Source organism: Labrus bergylta, chromosome 2 (genome assembly GCF_963930695.1).
Source record: "Labrus bergylta chromosome 2, fLabBer1.1, whole genome shotgun sequence".
NCBI lineage: Eukaryota > Metazoa > Chordata > Actinopteri > Labriformes > Labridae > Labrus > Labrus bergylta.
Genome location: NC_089196.1, coordinates 29,009,135 through 29,024,043, shown reverse-complemented (window position 1 = coordinate 29,024,043; position 14,909 = coordinate 29,009,135). Strand labels below are relative to the sequence as shown.

Here is a 14,909-nt window from a genome sequence, read left to right as displayed (position 1 = left end):
GGTTTGCACCTCGTTGTTTCCCTCTGAGAGATCTACAAACAGACTGTGACTAATTACAGATGTTATTTTGTTTAATTGAGTTCTAGTGACATTCACAGATAAGATGAGACCTTTATCAGAGTATAAATATCTGTATCTACATTCTGATACAGCACCAGCTGTTTGGAGAAAACATTTGTTTTGTTCCCTGTTGGAGCCAGAGTGTGGAGCAGGCTGCTCTGTTGTGTTTACCCCCCCCCCCCCCCCCCCCCCCCCTGAGAGAGCTGAGCTACCTACACAGCCCAGCAGCAGGCCGTGGTCTGCATCCTGAACACTCACTGCCTGCTGCTGGGGAGTGAAGAGAAGGAAGGAAGGAGTGATTACCAGAAGTGAAAAGGATCTGCACATTTAGGTAGTTTTGAAAAAAGAAAACAGTTTCAAGATATGTTCCTTCCTTTGTTACCTTATGGCTGTGAAATTATGAAAAAAAAAAAAAAGTCCCAGCCACAAGGTGTAGTCACTTCTCATAGCTTGCTTCCTTTCCTGTTTCCCCTTCCTTTTTCTCAGCTGTCCTCCTGCTTCTCAAGAAACCATCCACAGCACACATGAGGATGATTGGTTAGTTAGTTTAATCGTCTGTGGCCGATATTTACCTCTTGATGCCAAACCATGGAGTGTTCCTGTTCCAGTGCAGTGCTGTTTGTTTGTTATTATTTTCATTTCTGCTTTCCCCCCCCCGCCCCCTCTCTGTTTACCATCCATGAGACTGCTGAACACGCTCTTCATGTTTGTGTTTTCACCTCTGACCGTGATCTCTGTCATGTGAGCGCAGGAAATGTGTCGAGGTGGCTGTTTGTGGTTTTGGCCACTAAGAGACCATCATGCTTACATGTTTGACGGTTTTTAAGTCACAGAGAACAAAACAATCGCCTTTGTGTTCTTGAGCAAAGATGTGCTTTATTAATCCTATGAGAGGAAATTCAATTTTAGACGCTGTTGTTGAACATGCGACACACACACACACTCACATGAAATAAACACACATGCACAAACAGGATCTGATGAATATGCACTAATGGAGAGCGCTCCTGAGCTGGGGGAGAGGGGGGGGCGGTGCCTTGCTCAGGGACACCTCGGCAGCGCTCAATAAGTGATCTGGCACCTCTCCAGCTACCGGACCAATTTCCAGATTTGGTCGGCGCCTGGACTTAGACCGGCGACCCTCCTGGTTCCAAACCCAAGTCCTTACAGACTGAGCTACTTCCGCCCCCATATTAGTGAATATTTTAAGATGGAGTATTTCAAACCAGGTCCATTTCATATTTTGGGGAGCAACTGTCTAAGTGGCACAAATTGTTTGGCAACATCTAGGTACCAAAACATGACCAATGTATTTGTGCAATTCAGACAGTGTGCAGGCTGCAATTAAAAACAACAAATTATCCAACATTGGGTATCTTGGACTTCTATTTTTGTTGCCATGGCATCAAATAAGGTATCAATATGCAGATTTTTACTTAAATCTTTGTTCAACATTCTGGTATTGTTACACATCTTCATGACATTATAAAGTCAAGTCAGAGAAAAGGTCAGAACTTAATAAAACACTAGACACACACATGTGGCTGCAGAGAAAGGAGTTAGCTCGATTCAAATCCTGCTGCAGCGTTCATAATTAAAACTCTGAGAGGAGCTCTACAGGGGGGGGGGGGGGGTTCTGGTGTGCTGAACTTCAACAAAAGAAAATAATAAATGCCATTATTGCATATCTCCATTTGCATATTTTATTCATGTTTGAGCACACGTTGTCTTCTTCGAAGTGTTCGGTTTCGTTTCTCTGTTATTAATGATGCAACGTCAGCAGAGACTTTCTGAGCATCAGCACAGCCGACATGTTGACAGCCTGAAGTGCATTTTTAAATGGATGTTTAGATTTTCTCCGGCAGCGATTTTTAAAACGAAGCAATGGTCGACCTCCAGCTGATGCTGCAGATGATCAACACGGTTTAAAGGCACTTTATCTTTGAGGGTTGTTTTTAAGCGTCTCTTGGCCTTTTCACACTCACACAAAACCTCCAGTTTTTTTTCTGCTGAGCTAAACGTGTGAATGCAAACCGTTAAATTTTTCACTTTCCGTGACCTAGAATTCTTTTAAATGAGAAGTCAGGGGTTGGGATGTGTGAACGCAGCAGGAAATAGTCAACCTGGATATCCCAGAACGCTTTGTTCTTTTTCACACTTTAAATATGTCAACATGCACATCGCATTGTGTAATGACTCAGATCTGTGTTACTTGGTAAATGGTGGAGAGTGCCGGAGACAGTTAAGTTAGCCACAAGTGCACAACAACTTGTGTCTGGTGTTTTCACAAGACTCGTCGTTTACTACAAACTACACATCAACCTTACAAAGCCCCGTCGTACGGCGACTATTTCAACATACATGAGCGACATAGTCAAGTCACTGTTGAGTTTTGAGGCAAAAGGGAAAGTAGGAGCTCGGTGGCAGGCGTCCGTCTCTGTCAGAAACGCCGCTCAAACTAACATCAAGGACAAAAACAAGGCGCCATCTAGTGATGTCCCTCCACAAGTAACTTAGCAACGCAGTATATCTTAAAGGTACATTTCACAATTTCAACTCTTACTCTATTACACTTGGTATAAAGACAAAAACTTCCTCTGCAACATTTTTTACATCATGTCCTGCCTCCTAAGCCCCTCCCCTTTCTTCAGATAATGAAAATCTCCTGCTGTGAGGGACGTGTGTGAAATAGCAACCCAGGACGATGTCAGGAGCGAGCTGTGCTGAAGACATTTTCATGAGTGGATGTGTGAGAAGGGCTAGTCTGAACGTCAAAGGGCGAAGCAAATCATGTTGAATCATCTGGTGAGATGTATACTGTGCACAGGGTTAGCAAAACAAATGTGTCTAAAATAGCAAAAGTCAAAGCACGATGCATCGCCTTACAGACTGACTTCCTGCAGAAGATAGAATCTGCTCCTCTCTGCTGTGTGATATATGATCTATCCATCAAAGCAGAGCGAGGTCGTCAGATTAAAGGTCATCTACACGCTGCAGGAATGTAAGTGCTGCTCTGCGCCGAGTCTGCTGGCAGGTCAGAGCCTCAGTAAACTCAGAGAGAGTCCCAGTGGGAGCTCCCCATCAGGGGTCAGTGAGTAGAGGCCGAGCTGATGGAGGCTGTGCTCAGAAACCGTAAAACTGGAGTCTGTTTTTTTTTTTTTGTTTCTTTTTTTCATTTTTTGAGGGGATGAGTAACATTTGATTTTTGTTCTGTGTGTTTCACAGATGGCAGCGCTATTTTCAAAGGATGCTTCCACCGACCTGACAACGTCACTCTGGCACTTCCTCTCAGCGCCGTCATCCTGAACATGTCTGTGGAGAAGTGTGTGGACATGTGCACAGAGAGGGTGAGGGGACGTGTGCATTCATGCGTCGCAACATTTCTGCGTGTGAGTGCCTCTTCGGCGTGTGTGACGATGTGTGATGACGTCTGTATTTCTCAGGAGAAAACGCTGGCCGTCCTGGCTGGAGATCGATGTCTCTGCGGCTTCCCGACTCCTCTCTTCTCGCTCCATGAGCTGGAGGACGAGAGCCTGTGTCTGCACCGCTGCCCCGGGGAGGAGTTTGAGAGCTGCGGGAATGACGAGTACTTTGTGGTGTACCAGACGCAGGTTCAAGGTGAGATGACTGACTCAACACAGCAGAGGCTCAGGAACACATAAACTGCACAATGATAACTATGTAGAATGTTTACACTCAAATATCTAGGTTCATGAAAAATGGAATGAACCTATTTATTTATTTTTTGTTGGGTACTTACATTACCTCAAATATTTCCAACAGTTATCAAAGCCAGAGAAAAATACTTCCTTTAGTAGTTGTTAACGGGACGCGTCTTGTCCCGGCAGCCGCCATGACAGACACGACATGTGCATCGTTGCCATGGAAACACCGGATGTTACGTCAAAGATCGCTACATAAGGAAGCGGGAGCTGCTGCTGAAAGCTGCCGTCCTGTTGTATGTGCTGCTGTGATAAAAACGTAAATAAATAAGACTCAGGTACATCAGCTCGTCGTTAAACATTTTGTAATTTTGTGTAATTTATTTCAAGGATAGCCCCTTGAGATGCATCATCTCATATTCTCGTCCACAGGTCGGTTTCACTCGGTCGTCTTGACTACAGATTTCAAGCAACATAATAACTCATGAGACTCATAAAACTCAGGTTGAGACCAAGAGAATGGAGGATATGAAGATAAATGAACGATTAAAAGAGAAACAATAAGAAGTAAGAGCATTAAGAGGAGATCAACAAAAGCAATTTAAAGAAATAAAAGCCACTCAAGCGATGAAAGACATGAAAGCAATAAAAAAAGACACATTGTGTATATCAGTGAAATAACATACGATAATATAAACCTTTATTCATCCCAGAACAGAGAAATGTACAACAGAAGAACAGCAGCAAGAGTGATGAGCAGTCAGATCTTTAACAAGATTTTCCTGTTGTTGATTAGTGAATATTCTACTCTCTGTTTGGGGAATGAAAGAAAATGTTTATAAAACAAAAGGAATATGATCAGAATCAGAAAAGAACATTTGCACATACAAGGACTTGGTGTTTTGGTGCAAACCAATTAGGAAAGGAAATATATATATTTTAGGACATCAAAATTTTTCAATTTCAAATTTCAATAAAATGTTTCTCATGAAGTAATTCAACCTGAGATGTCAGTACAACACAACGCACAAAGATGAAATGTATCACAACATCTATTTAAAAAAATAAAAATGTCAGTAACATGTAAGTGGAAGTGATTGTACCCGACCTAAAAAGCCTCTGCATGTTTCTAATAAGCTCCACGAGCAGAAACGTGCTCAAACTAGGATCAATATTGGAGATGCTTTTGAAAAATGGAGAGAGGTTAGAACACAGAAAGGTTTACAGACCGATGCAGAGCTGGATAAACACTGAAGCTTCAGTGTCCACCACATGGTGACCTGCGTGAGCATTGACTCTAGAGAGGAGGGGGCGGGGGGAGACAGCTCTCTACAATGTTTTGAATCTGGACTGCAGTACTTATTTTAACTTCATATGGTCATTGTTGTCCTAACTTTGTGCACAGTCAAATATTCTTTCTGGTGTCATAATCACACGTTTATAGTCTTTCTCATCTTTGTTGTGATGCCTGTCTCAAACAAAGGCAGGGTCATGTCATGTGAATTGAAGTGAATTAAAGCCCGGGCTGTTTCAGCTTCAGTCTGAGTCAGCTGTCTTTGTTGTGCCTTCATCACATGTTTCATAACCATTTTTCAAGCATTTTGACAAATATATCTTTGTACAATTCTTTTTGCTTTAAAAACACACGTTTAGTGGCTTATATGCTTATACACACACACACACAGTATCAGGGAGTGTGCAGGCCTCGTGTTGTTGTGGGGAGGGCGTCCTCGTGAACTAGCTAGCCAACTTAATTCCGAAAATGTTTCTTCTGTGATATTTACACCGACCGAACATGTTAGCCAACACATTAATCTGAGTGTGTTGTTGTGTTGATGAGGAATCACAGTAATGCACACACAACAACAAAAGCCAACATGGTATGTCTGTATAGCTTTATCTAGAGCCTAATGACTTCTTCTCTGTCTCTGATGATGGTTAAAGTCTTTGCTCACACGCTTCCAATGTTTCAAACAAGAGAACTACTTGGAAAAGCAGAAGGGGCCAACTTTCAGTCTCTCTTTCTGAAGCTGGATTATGTTGAGCAACTTGTCAAATATTTGCACAGTCATTGACTCTGTCTCTGGTCCAACATCTGAAGTCACAGTCACAAATCAGTCCATGGAAGTCTCACTCTTACCAGAGAGAGTGTTGACTTTTGAAATAACACGAGAAACATGAGTCCTAACGAAAAGGGTAAGCGCTCAGTGAGGAACATCTTGATCCCAATTCAGTGAAGAACACTTAGTTCTTTACATTTGTTGGTATGACTCTGTTCTGGGATCTCCTTGCCCTCCCACGCTCTTATGTTGAAAGCATTAGGCAGGAACAGAACACATTCCTGCTCTTCCAGTACAAGGAAAGCGTAAGGAAATGCAAATGCGGCTTGCAGTGGGAGCAGCAACGAGTAGTTTAAATAAAGCGGCATAAGTACTGTTAGCCAATAGGATGCTTTGAAGAAAATCAGCTGACGAGGCTTGCATGAGATCAGCTGTTATCAAACACACTGATAGTAGAGCGTGACTCTGTGGTCTGTCTGAACTAACACTACGCTCAATTAATGTCTTTACGTCACACTCTTAAATTACATAATCTACCACATGGCCCTCAGTAGGTGGAGCGCCCTGTTGCCATGGAAATGTTAACCGTCATACTTCTTACACAGGGCAGCGTCAGTTCTGTAAATCAAGAGACTATGTCGGGTGTGTCACAAAGCCTGTTGACCTTGTTGTTGTTTTTTCAGATAACCGCTGCATGGACCGCCACTTCCTGTCCACTCGTGCCAAGCAGCTGGTGGCCCTCGCCAGTTTCCCCGGGGCCGGAAACACGTGGGCTCGCCACCTCATAGAGCTCGCCACCGGCTTCTACACCGGTAGCTATTACTTTGACGGATCGCTTTACAACAAAGGTAATGCTTCATCATTTGTCTCATTCAGATGAGTGAGTACACCTGTGTGGATTTAAGGGTGTTCACTGCTGGTTGTCATGGCGTCACAGGGTTTAAAGGGGAGCGGGACCACTGGAGGAGCGGCAGGACGGTCTGCATTAAGACGCATGAGAGCGGCAGGAAGGAGATCGAAGCCTTTGACTCCAGCATCGTCATGATCCGCAACCCGTACAAAGCCCTCATGGCAGAGTTTAACAGGAAATATGGCGGACATATTGGATTTGCATCCCAGGCACACTGGAAAGGAAAAGGTGAGCTGCTGTTTTTAGGACTGAATGAAACTAGATTAAGCTTTGATTGAAAAACTTGCACAAAATGACGATACCGATAGCTGTTTCAACGCCATTCCCCACGGTCTGTCTCCTCCCCGGATTCCTACTCGATCCACTGTCCAATCATTGAAGGCAAAAAAGCCCCCAAATAAACAAAACCAAAAACGCCCCTTATTCAGAATCCTTTGTTTGTGCCGATCAAGACAAATAAGTTTTGGTTCCAGGCTGTAAACATTTTAATTTCTTTTAGTATGGGGTGTGTATGGGACTTCTGGGTCTGTTGGAGCCGCCCTCAAGTGGGCGCTGGAGGAACTGCAGTTTTTTGCACATCAGTTTTTGGATTGATTTTCCAACAACGGAGGTTGCCGTTTGTTTTAAGTGCTTACAGTGAAGTTAACAGCCAAACAACAACAATAACACTGCCTCAGGGGTGCTAGTGGAGCAGTGGCGCAGTGGTTAGTGTGCGCGCCCCTTGTCCTATCTCTCCAATAAAGCCACAAAATGCAGAAAAATTAAAAAATAAAAACATTGCCTCTAACCCTTTATCTGGAATTCTGGCAGTAAATGAATCATTGATGACTGTACAGGGAATATGTGGTAATATCAGGTGAAGTGGGAAAGGGTCATCATTGACGTACAATGACAAAGACATCGGGAAATGAGCAATAAAACCCCACGGGCTGTTTTGTGGTTTTGGACCTTATTGACCGACGTGTTTTATTTTTAAGACGTTCAAAAAACATTTCTTACATGATATCAGACTAAATCTGTTTCTGAAAACAGGAAGTGAAACTCTTAGGCAACAAACCTCAAGCACACTCTATGTGGTCGGTCACATCATGAGTTGTGTTCACATATTCTTCCTTTTTGACTTTTTTGTTGGGTAGATTTGTGGGTAGATCTTGACATTTTGTCATTTCAATCCAGTCGTCACCCCGCGTTGTGCAACCTTGCTCAAATGTTAAAGAGCAGTGATTTCAGTTTAAATGTGTCTTCGGGCTCTGATGGTGTTTTTGAAGAGGTCATTGCTCAGTGAATGATTAAAGAATGAAACCTTTGGGTCCAGGAACTCTGGGATATCTTTCTACTTCATCTTTTTCTCACCATTTTCACCCACCCAAGGGAGTCTAGGTTACCGTGGCAACTGGTTTTGTCTCGTACGTGTATCATCGTTCTCTGACTTTCTTTGGCTTTAATCGATTATTTTTCTCCAGAAGCTCTAGACTTGCCGAGCCAGCACTTGTCTCTCTCTGTCTCTCTCTCTCTCTCTGTCTCTCTCCCTCCCTCTCTCTTTGTGAAAACATCAGCACATTTGGCCTGCTGCATCGGATGACTGTTTATTCCTGCTGTTGGCGGGGAAACGACGGCGTGACGTCGGGACAGAGAGAGGCTTTGTGACAGCTGCCACATTAAATACAGACAGAGGAGAAGTTTGAGAGTCAGCATGACATTGTAGTCAGGGCGTTGTGTGTTTGATTTGATGCACTCACCTCTGCAGAGGGAGACTGTAGGCCTCAGATGATGTTACAGACAGTTGATGCCTCTCAGTGCGGACACATCAAGAAAACTCAGAGGCAAGGGCGACTTCTTTCAGAGGGAATGTCATTCTACAAACACAGTGTTATCTGAGGACTCTTACATAAACTCCTTCACAGACGCTGGCTTTTGAACTAAGTACTGATAGCAAACAGGGTGGTCCCTCTCCTCTTTACGCCCAGGGTGTCCAAACAGAACGTCACATGTTGTCAGGGTTCCACTTCGCCTCAATCCATTTGAGATGAGCCAGAGAAGTCTGCTGCGTTTCTGGATCCAGTTTAACTACAGATTTATTCTTGTGAACACAGTTTGTCACTGCACTCACAAATACTATCTGAAACTCTATCATGCAGACATTAGTTTTTTTGGAAGTGTTCCTCAGTCCAGGCAGTGAAGTCAACCACAGAGTCGTGTGTGTTTTCAATGATGAGGACCGAAGATCACAGCCAGCCAATACTGTAATACCCAGACTTATCCCCTTCATGCAGAGATTTCTTTCTGTTGAAATATATTCTTGCAGTGTTGCACTATTTCTTTCACAGCGTGCGTGATTTAAGCTTCCTCATCTTTCCTGCAAAGAGAGACTCAGGGTGCACTCACTTTAGGCGATCAGTAATGTAACTAAGCACGCTTCACCCCTAAAGTCCAATTGGTTCGACTACTTTGAGTGGTCCCTACACTTCCTCGGCCCTGGCACGGTTGGAAAAGGTGTGCTTCGGCACGGTACAGTTCATGCACGAGCACAAGCACGGGTACACAACATTGAAATGAAGTATAGCCGATAACCGCCTTCCATTGTCAAGAGATCTCGGAATGTCATCTGACTAAAATGACTCAAAATAAGACACAAAGTCAGTAAACTAGCTGCCATGTTCTCTGTGTCTTTTCAGAGAAAGTGATGACATCATTTTTGTCTCTTCTTATCTGAAGCTCCGGTTTCTCTAGAAAGCCAGATAAGAGGAGGATAAGAATCTGTGTGGTGACATCTATAGTTTCTGCATTCTGCCACAGAGCTTGTTGTGTAATTTAATATTCTGTCCACTCTGAACAAATATTGCCTCTCTCATTGCTTTCTGAGACGGCCCTCCAAACTCAGGAGGCTTTAAAGTTTAATGACAGAACAGCTCCTGCCAAGCAAAGCTTTTATGGGCCAGCAGATTATCAATGGCTAAAAAGCTGCAGGTGAAGGATTTTTTTCTGCCGCTTGACAACCAAAAAAGTCCACTTAACTGTGCCGACGTTTCAGGAAAGACTTGATCAACCCTCTCATGAAAAGCTCCGGACCTCTCCGACTGAATGACATCAATGTTTGGCTGTCATGACTCTCACTTCCCCTTTACTCAGCCCCACTTAGACTTAGATTTTTTTGTTGTAAGAGGTCACTTATTTATACTCTGATACTAAAGTAAAGCCAAGAGTCAAACTTTCAACTGTCTTGACTCACCTTTTCTGCAGCTGCTTTCTTATTTCAGATCTTCAATTCAAACTCACATTTCAAAGACAGTTAGAGCACTTAGATCTGTTTACAAAAGCTGAAGACAAGAGGCTGAAAAATGTCATTATCAGTGCTTTCACACTGCAGATATCTCCTGAAAAACTCCTGATAGTTCCAGGAGGAGCTGCATGTGCAAACAGCCAAATCTGTCATTCTCTTCACCCGGAGTTTCTCCTGTCAGACTCCTCGTATTTTTTCTGCAGCAAGTCCGAGTTAGTTGATGAATGCAGCAGGATATTTTCCAGAGAATTTAGCTCGAGCCAATGGGAGGGAGAGTGACGTTTATGTACTGTGACTGCTGCACGGTGCATAGGGTGTCTGAACGCGACCACTACGATCTCCCTGCCAGTACCGTAATTCAACGGCTGCATTTTGTTTTCTGTTCTCGAGTATGTTGTCATTCTGTTGAACTACACATTGATATGAAGGTAAATATTCTCATTATAGCGTCGTGTAGTGGACTCTGTTGCTTCGTCCGCTACTTTTTTTATGTCCCGTCTCAGTAGACCTGACGTAAGACACGGGAGCGTTTAGGTTTGGAAACAGAGCACTTTATGTCTTTGTTAATAAAAGCTGATCTTTGACTTCTCTCCCGTATCTGTAGAGAAGAAATCGACTTCTATCTGCTGCATTGCGATCTACTCGTTCTCAATCGTTGATATCTTTTGTCTTGCAGAGTGGCCTGAGTTTGTGAGGAACTACGCCCCCTGGTGGGCGTCCCACACGCTGGACTGGCTGACCTACGGGAGGAACGTCCAAGTGGTCCACTTTGAGGACCTGAAGAGGGACCTGTTCAGCCAGCTGAAAGGCATGGTCCAGTTTCTGGGACTGAAGGTTTCTGAGGACCGCCTGCTCTGCGTGGAGGGCCAGAAGGACGGGAACTTCAAGCGATCGGGGCTACGGAAGCTGGAATACGACCCGTACACTCCTGAAATGCGAGCGAACATCGACGAACTGATCAAAACAGTCAACGCCGCCTTGAAGAAGAGAAAGATGTCAGGAGTTCCAGAGGAATACATGCCGAGATGATACACATGATCTCTTTGGATTCGCTTTTCGTTTATTTGGACTGTTCTGACAGCGGACTCGTACTTAGTAGGACGACACAGCGTCTATAGTTCTTTCTTTGATTCTTCTCTGAAGTCACATAGGTTGCAGCTGTAGATAGAAGAAAACAGACTCTTCTTTTTCCCTCTTTGTTTCATTTTTTATTCATCTTTTTCCATTTGTTTCTTAACCTCCAGCAGCTTTATGCGTTCATATACAAAGCCGGTTTGAACTTTATACTTTTTGTGTTTGAATGAAAAGCACTTCTTATCCTGCTCTATGCACATGTGCTGTTTGGGCGTGTGCACATGCCTTAACACACTGAAGGTACATTAGCTGTGACTGCAGACTGTGCTGGGTGATTCGTTGCCAGTGAACCAAACATTTGACCCAACAAAAAAAAAAAAGATATTACTTAAGACTTCAGAGTGTGATCTATGAGCTTATATTTTGCAAAGGAGAAATGATAATTATGAATTATCAAAACGTTTAAAGTGTACTAATCTTCTGCTGCTATAACAGTTACAGATCAATACTATTTTCTATGTAACTTTACTGTAAATGTAAAACACTTAACCCTTTGTCAGAGGGGCGACGCTTGGGGATGTAACGATACCTTAAAATACATTTTTAAAATCGATGTAAATATGGACGATTTAGATCAATTTGACAAAAAAATATACATTGCAATACTTCTTTTAACCAGCAGAGGGTGTAATCTGCTCGTGGCTTCTCTTCGTTAGCTGATGCATTAGCACTTATCAGTGTCACTTTTTTATGAAGAAACAATATGCATTGTTTTATTAGAATCTAAACAACCTTAAAATTAGTCATTATTGATATTTAGAAGAAAGGGCGCTCCTGAGCTGGTGGGGGTTCGGTGTCCTAGATCAAGTGCACAGGAAGTGAACTGGCACCTCTCCAGCTAGCAGACCAATTGACAGACTTGGTTTACACTAGGACTTGATCGGGCGACCCTCCAGTTCCCAACCCAAGTCCGTAAAGAACAGGGCTACTGCCGCCCACAAGTTATGCAACGATCAAAGTTGTTCTGTGATCAGGTCAGATCATTAAAAAACTATTTTTATGGCAGTTTCTTCGCGAATTTTCGCACAGAAACGAGTTGTAAAGTGTTGATATTTCATAATGTGCGGTTACTTTGTTTCAAACACTGATCTAACCATTCTCTATTTCATCTCCCCGTGTCTTCTTAAAAAAAACCTCCGATCCGCGACAAAGACCAGCGAGCCGATCGATCCAACTGTGAGATGTCTGATCCCTCGCACCTCTGCTGATTTTATGTGGGGAGGAGAGAGTGCGGGGCAGACCTGCAGCAAAGGGCCGAGGTTGGATTAGAACCCACAGCTGCCGTTATGATGACTATAGCCTCTGAACATGGGCCATGCTTCATAAGCGCTAGGCTATCTGGCGCTCTACCACTTCTTATTTTTATTAAGTGAATTAGTAAAATTGTTATTTTGCCTTTTTCTTCTCAGAGAATTGAAATAAAAGAATCATGTTTATTCAGAAAATTTGTATCAAGACACGTATCTTGATAGGTATTGTACTGTGAATTGAGTGTATCGTTACATCCCTGGTGAAAATGCAATATGCAGGCTATAACTACCTGAAAATGATACTGTGTGTTTCTGAGTTGTTTTAGTTCTTCAGCCTGTAGTACTCGAGAGGAGGACTCGGTTCTCAGCTCTTCAAAATTCAAGAAGAGGAATAATCCGTCTTGAAGGCACTGACTCCACGAGCCGAGAGGATTTCTCTAAACAGCATTTATTTATCTCTGGTGTGTGGTGCACATGGTGAAGAATCTGCTTTGTTTTTTTGTTTTTCTTAACACTGGACTCGATGCAGAAATCCAAAAAGCGCTTCACTGTGCGACTCTTTCCCCAAAGATCACTGAGGATCAGGCGTTACGCTCGTGTTGTAGATCAGAGGTTTAGCTTAGTGATCATTCCAGGTTTATTTTACGTCATCATACAGAATGTGAAAACTTTGTAGTGAGAAGAGCTTTGAAACAGTTCAGACCCGTTTATAAATGTCCGTTTATCATTTTTAAAATTCTCAGGCCTCGTCCACATGTAGGCGGGTATTTTTGAAAACTGAGGTTTTTCTCTGCGTTTTGGTCTTGAAGCGTTTTAGGTCACTGAAAACGCACCTTTTAGAAAACTCCATTCAGGGTGAAGATGTTCAGAAACTCTGTTTAAGGTGTTTCTCCTCCTTGTGATGTCATTGTGCGACAAGTTCACTTTTGTTAACATGAAATCAGTGCGATAACAGACGTAACCAAACTACTGATTCCCGCTATGTTGACGAGCAGAGGCGTCTGAATGGAAAACTTTGTAAATGAAACGGTCACTGCAGAGGAATGACGAGAACATTTTAGCATGTCATGGACATCGTTTTTGACTTGGCGTGCTCATGACAGCCGTTTTGCGTTTTCATGTTGACCAAGATGTATTTGAGAAGCGGGATTATTTTTCTGAAACGGAGGAGATTAAAAACTACCCGCCTACATGTGGACCGGGCCTCAGATTCCATAAGCAGCACGTCTCATAATGGTACTCGGTGTGCTCCGCCATATGCTTAAAAATAAATGGTTATATTAATAAATAAAGACGTGAATATATAAAAGATTAAAAACACTGGTGACTGAAAGCCGGGAAACATGAAATGACTTCCATTTTTCGGGATAATATGAATATATTTTTATAGCGTGTGCTGACACATCAATGATATTTGTATTGCAGCGAGCAAACGGGAAAAAAGTTGTTTCTATTTTTAACACATGCTTTAAACTTTATTGGTCTCCTGCTTTCATGGACAAGCTGACACTTTGTGAACACGGGTGTCAAAACTGAATGTATTTTCTATGGATGAATGTAAAGTGATAAGGCCCAATAAAGGAGTACATGATGACGAGATGTGGTCGACTGTTTTTGAGATGCTTTCATACAAAGAGCAACTCCAGGTGCTTTACACAGTTAAAGGACGGAGCTGTAAAAAAGATCAGTCCTCCTCTCAGACAGGATCCAAAGAAAATACTGGAGCACACAAATCACTTTAAAGTGGACATGTTATGAAAAATCCACTTTTATAGTATTTTTGAACATATATTTGGGTAACCTGAGTGTCTACCGACGCACAAAATATGAAATAACATCCTGTTCTTTGTTTGTGGTCTGCATAAGTCTTACAACACGAAGAAAAATGCTCCATTTCAAATTTGCTCTCCTTGTGATGTCACAGTGGGATTCTGATAAAAAAAACAAAAAACAATCCCCTCCCCTCCCCTGGTATCTCCACCCCCAGACTAGAACAAAACTTTTGCGCAGGTCCGCCATTTTTATTCTTTCTACAGAGGAGTGATGTCTACGGGAAAACTCAGGGGGGCTCATTACATTTAAAGAGACACACACACCAAAACGGAGCGTTCTGAGAGAGCTGGTTTATACAGGGTCACAAACCTCCTCTGGTGCTTGATTCATGTTATATTTTGACCAAAGCACAGCACAGATGTTTCATTTAGACTACAGGGGGACTGTTTGAAAAGGTGGAAAAAGGGGGATAATATGTCCTCTTTAAGGCAAATGCATTTAGGTGCTAATGTTTCGCCGCACTGCATCTTTCTCAGAGTCAAACGTTTGACTCCCATATCTTCACCAGCTAGCCTGTGACATTTTTTTGTTTGTCATTTTTTTGCGTTTTCTCCAACCTGGCTGCTCGACCTGACTGGTAACAAGGTTCAAAAGCAGGTGGTCTGAACCCAGGCAGAACTTTTTTTAGGCTGCAAAAGCAGAACCTTTAGCTTTAAGATGCTAAATGAATTTGTAGAGCTGGTTGTGTGTGTTGTTTTATACTGCTAGTGCCCTTATTCC

At 42.8% G+C, this 14,909-nt stretch overlaps 1 protein-coding gene across 2 annotated transcripts in view; it reads left to right on the top strand.

Annotated features, from left to right (window-relative positions):
- wscd2 (WSC domain containing 2) overlaps positions 1-13,953 on the top strand; it is a 57,047-nt gene extending 43,094 nt beyond the window's left edge. For both annotated transcript variants that reach the window (XM_065951112.1, XM_020643275.3), the window contains 5 exons: positions 3,286-3,407; positions 3,504-3,678; positions 6,466-6,630; positions 6,720-6,920; positions 10,649-13,953. In XM_065951112.1, the coding sequence (XP_065807184.1) occupies positions 3,286-3,407; positions 3,504-3,678; positions 6,466-6,630; positions 6,720-6,920; positions 10,649-11,001 (1,016 nt within the window). In that variant the 3' untranslated portion in view covers positions 11,002-13,953. The remainder of the gene's footprint in view (positions 1-3,285; positions 3,408-3,503; positions 3,679-6,465; positions 6,631-6,719; positions 6,921-10,648) is intronic.
- The last annotated feature ends 956 nt before the right edge of the window (positions 13,954-14,909 follow it).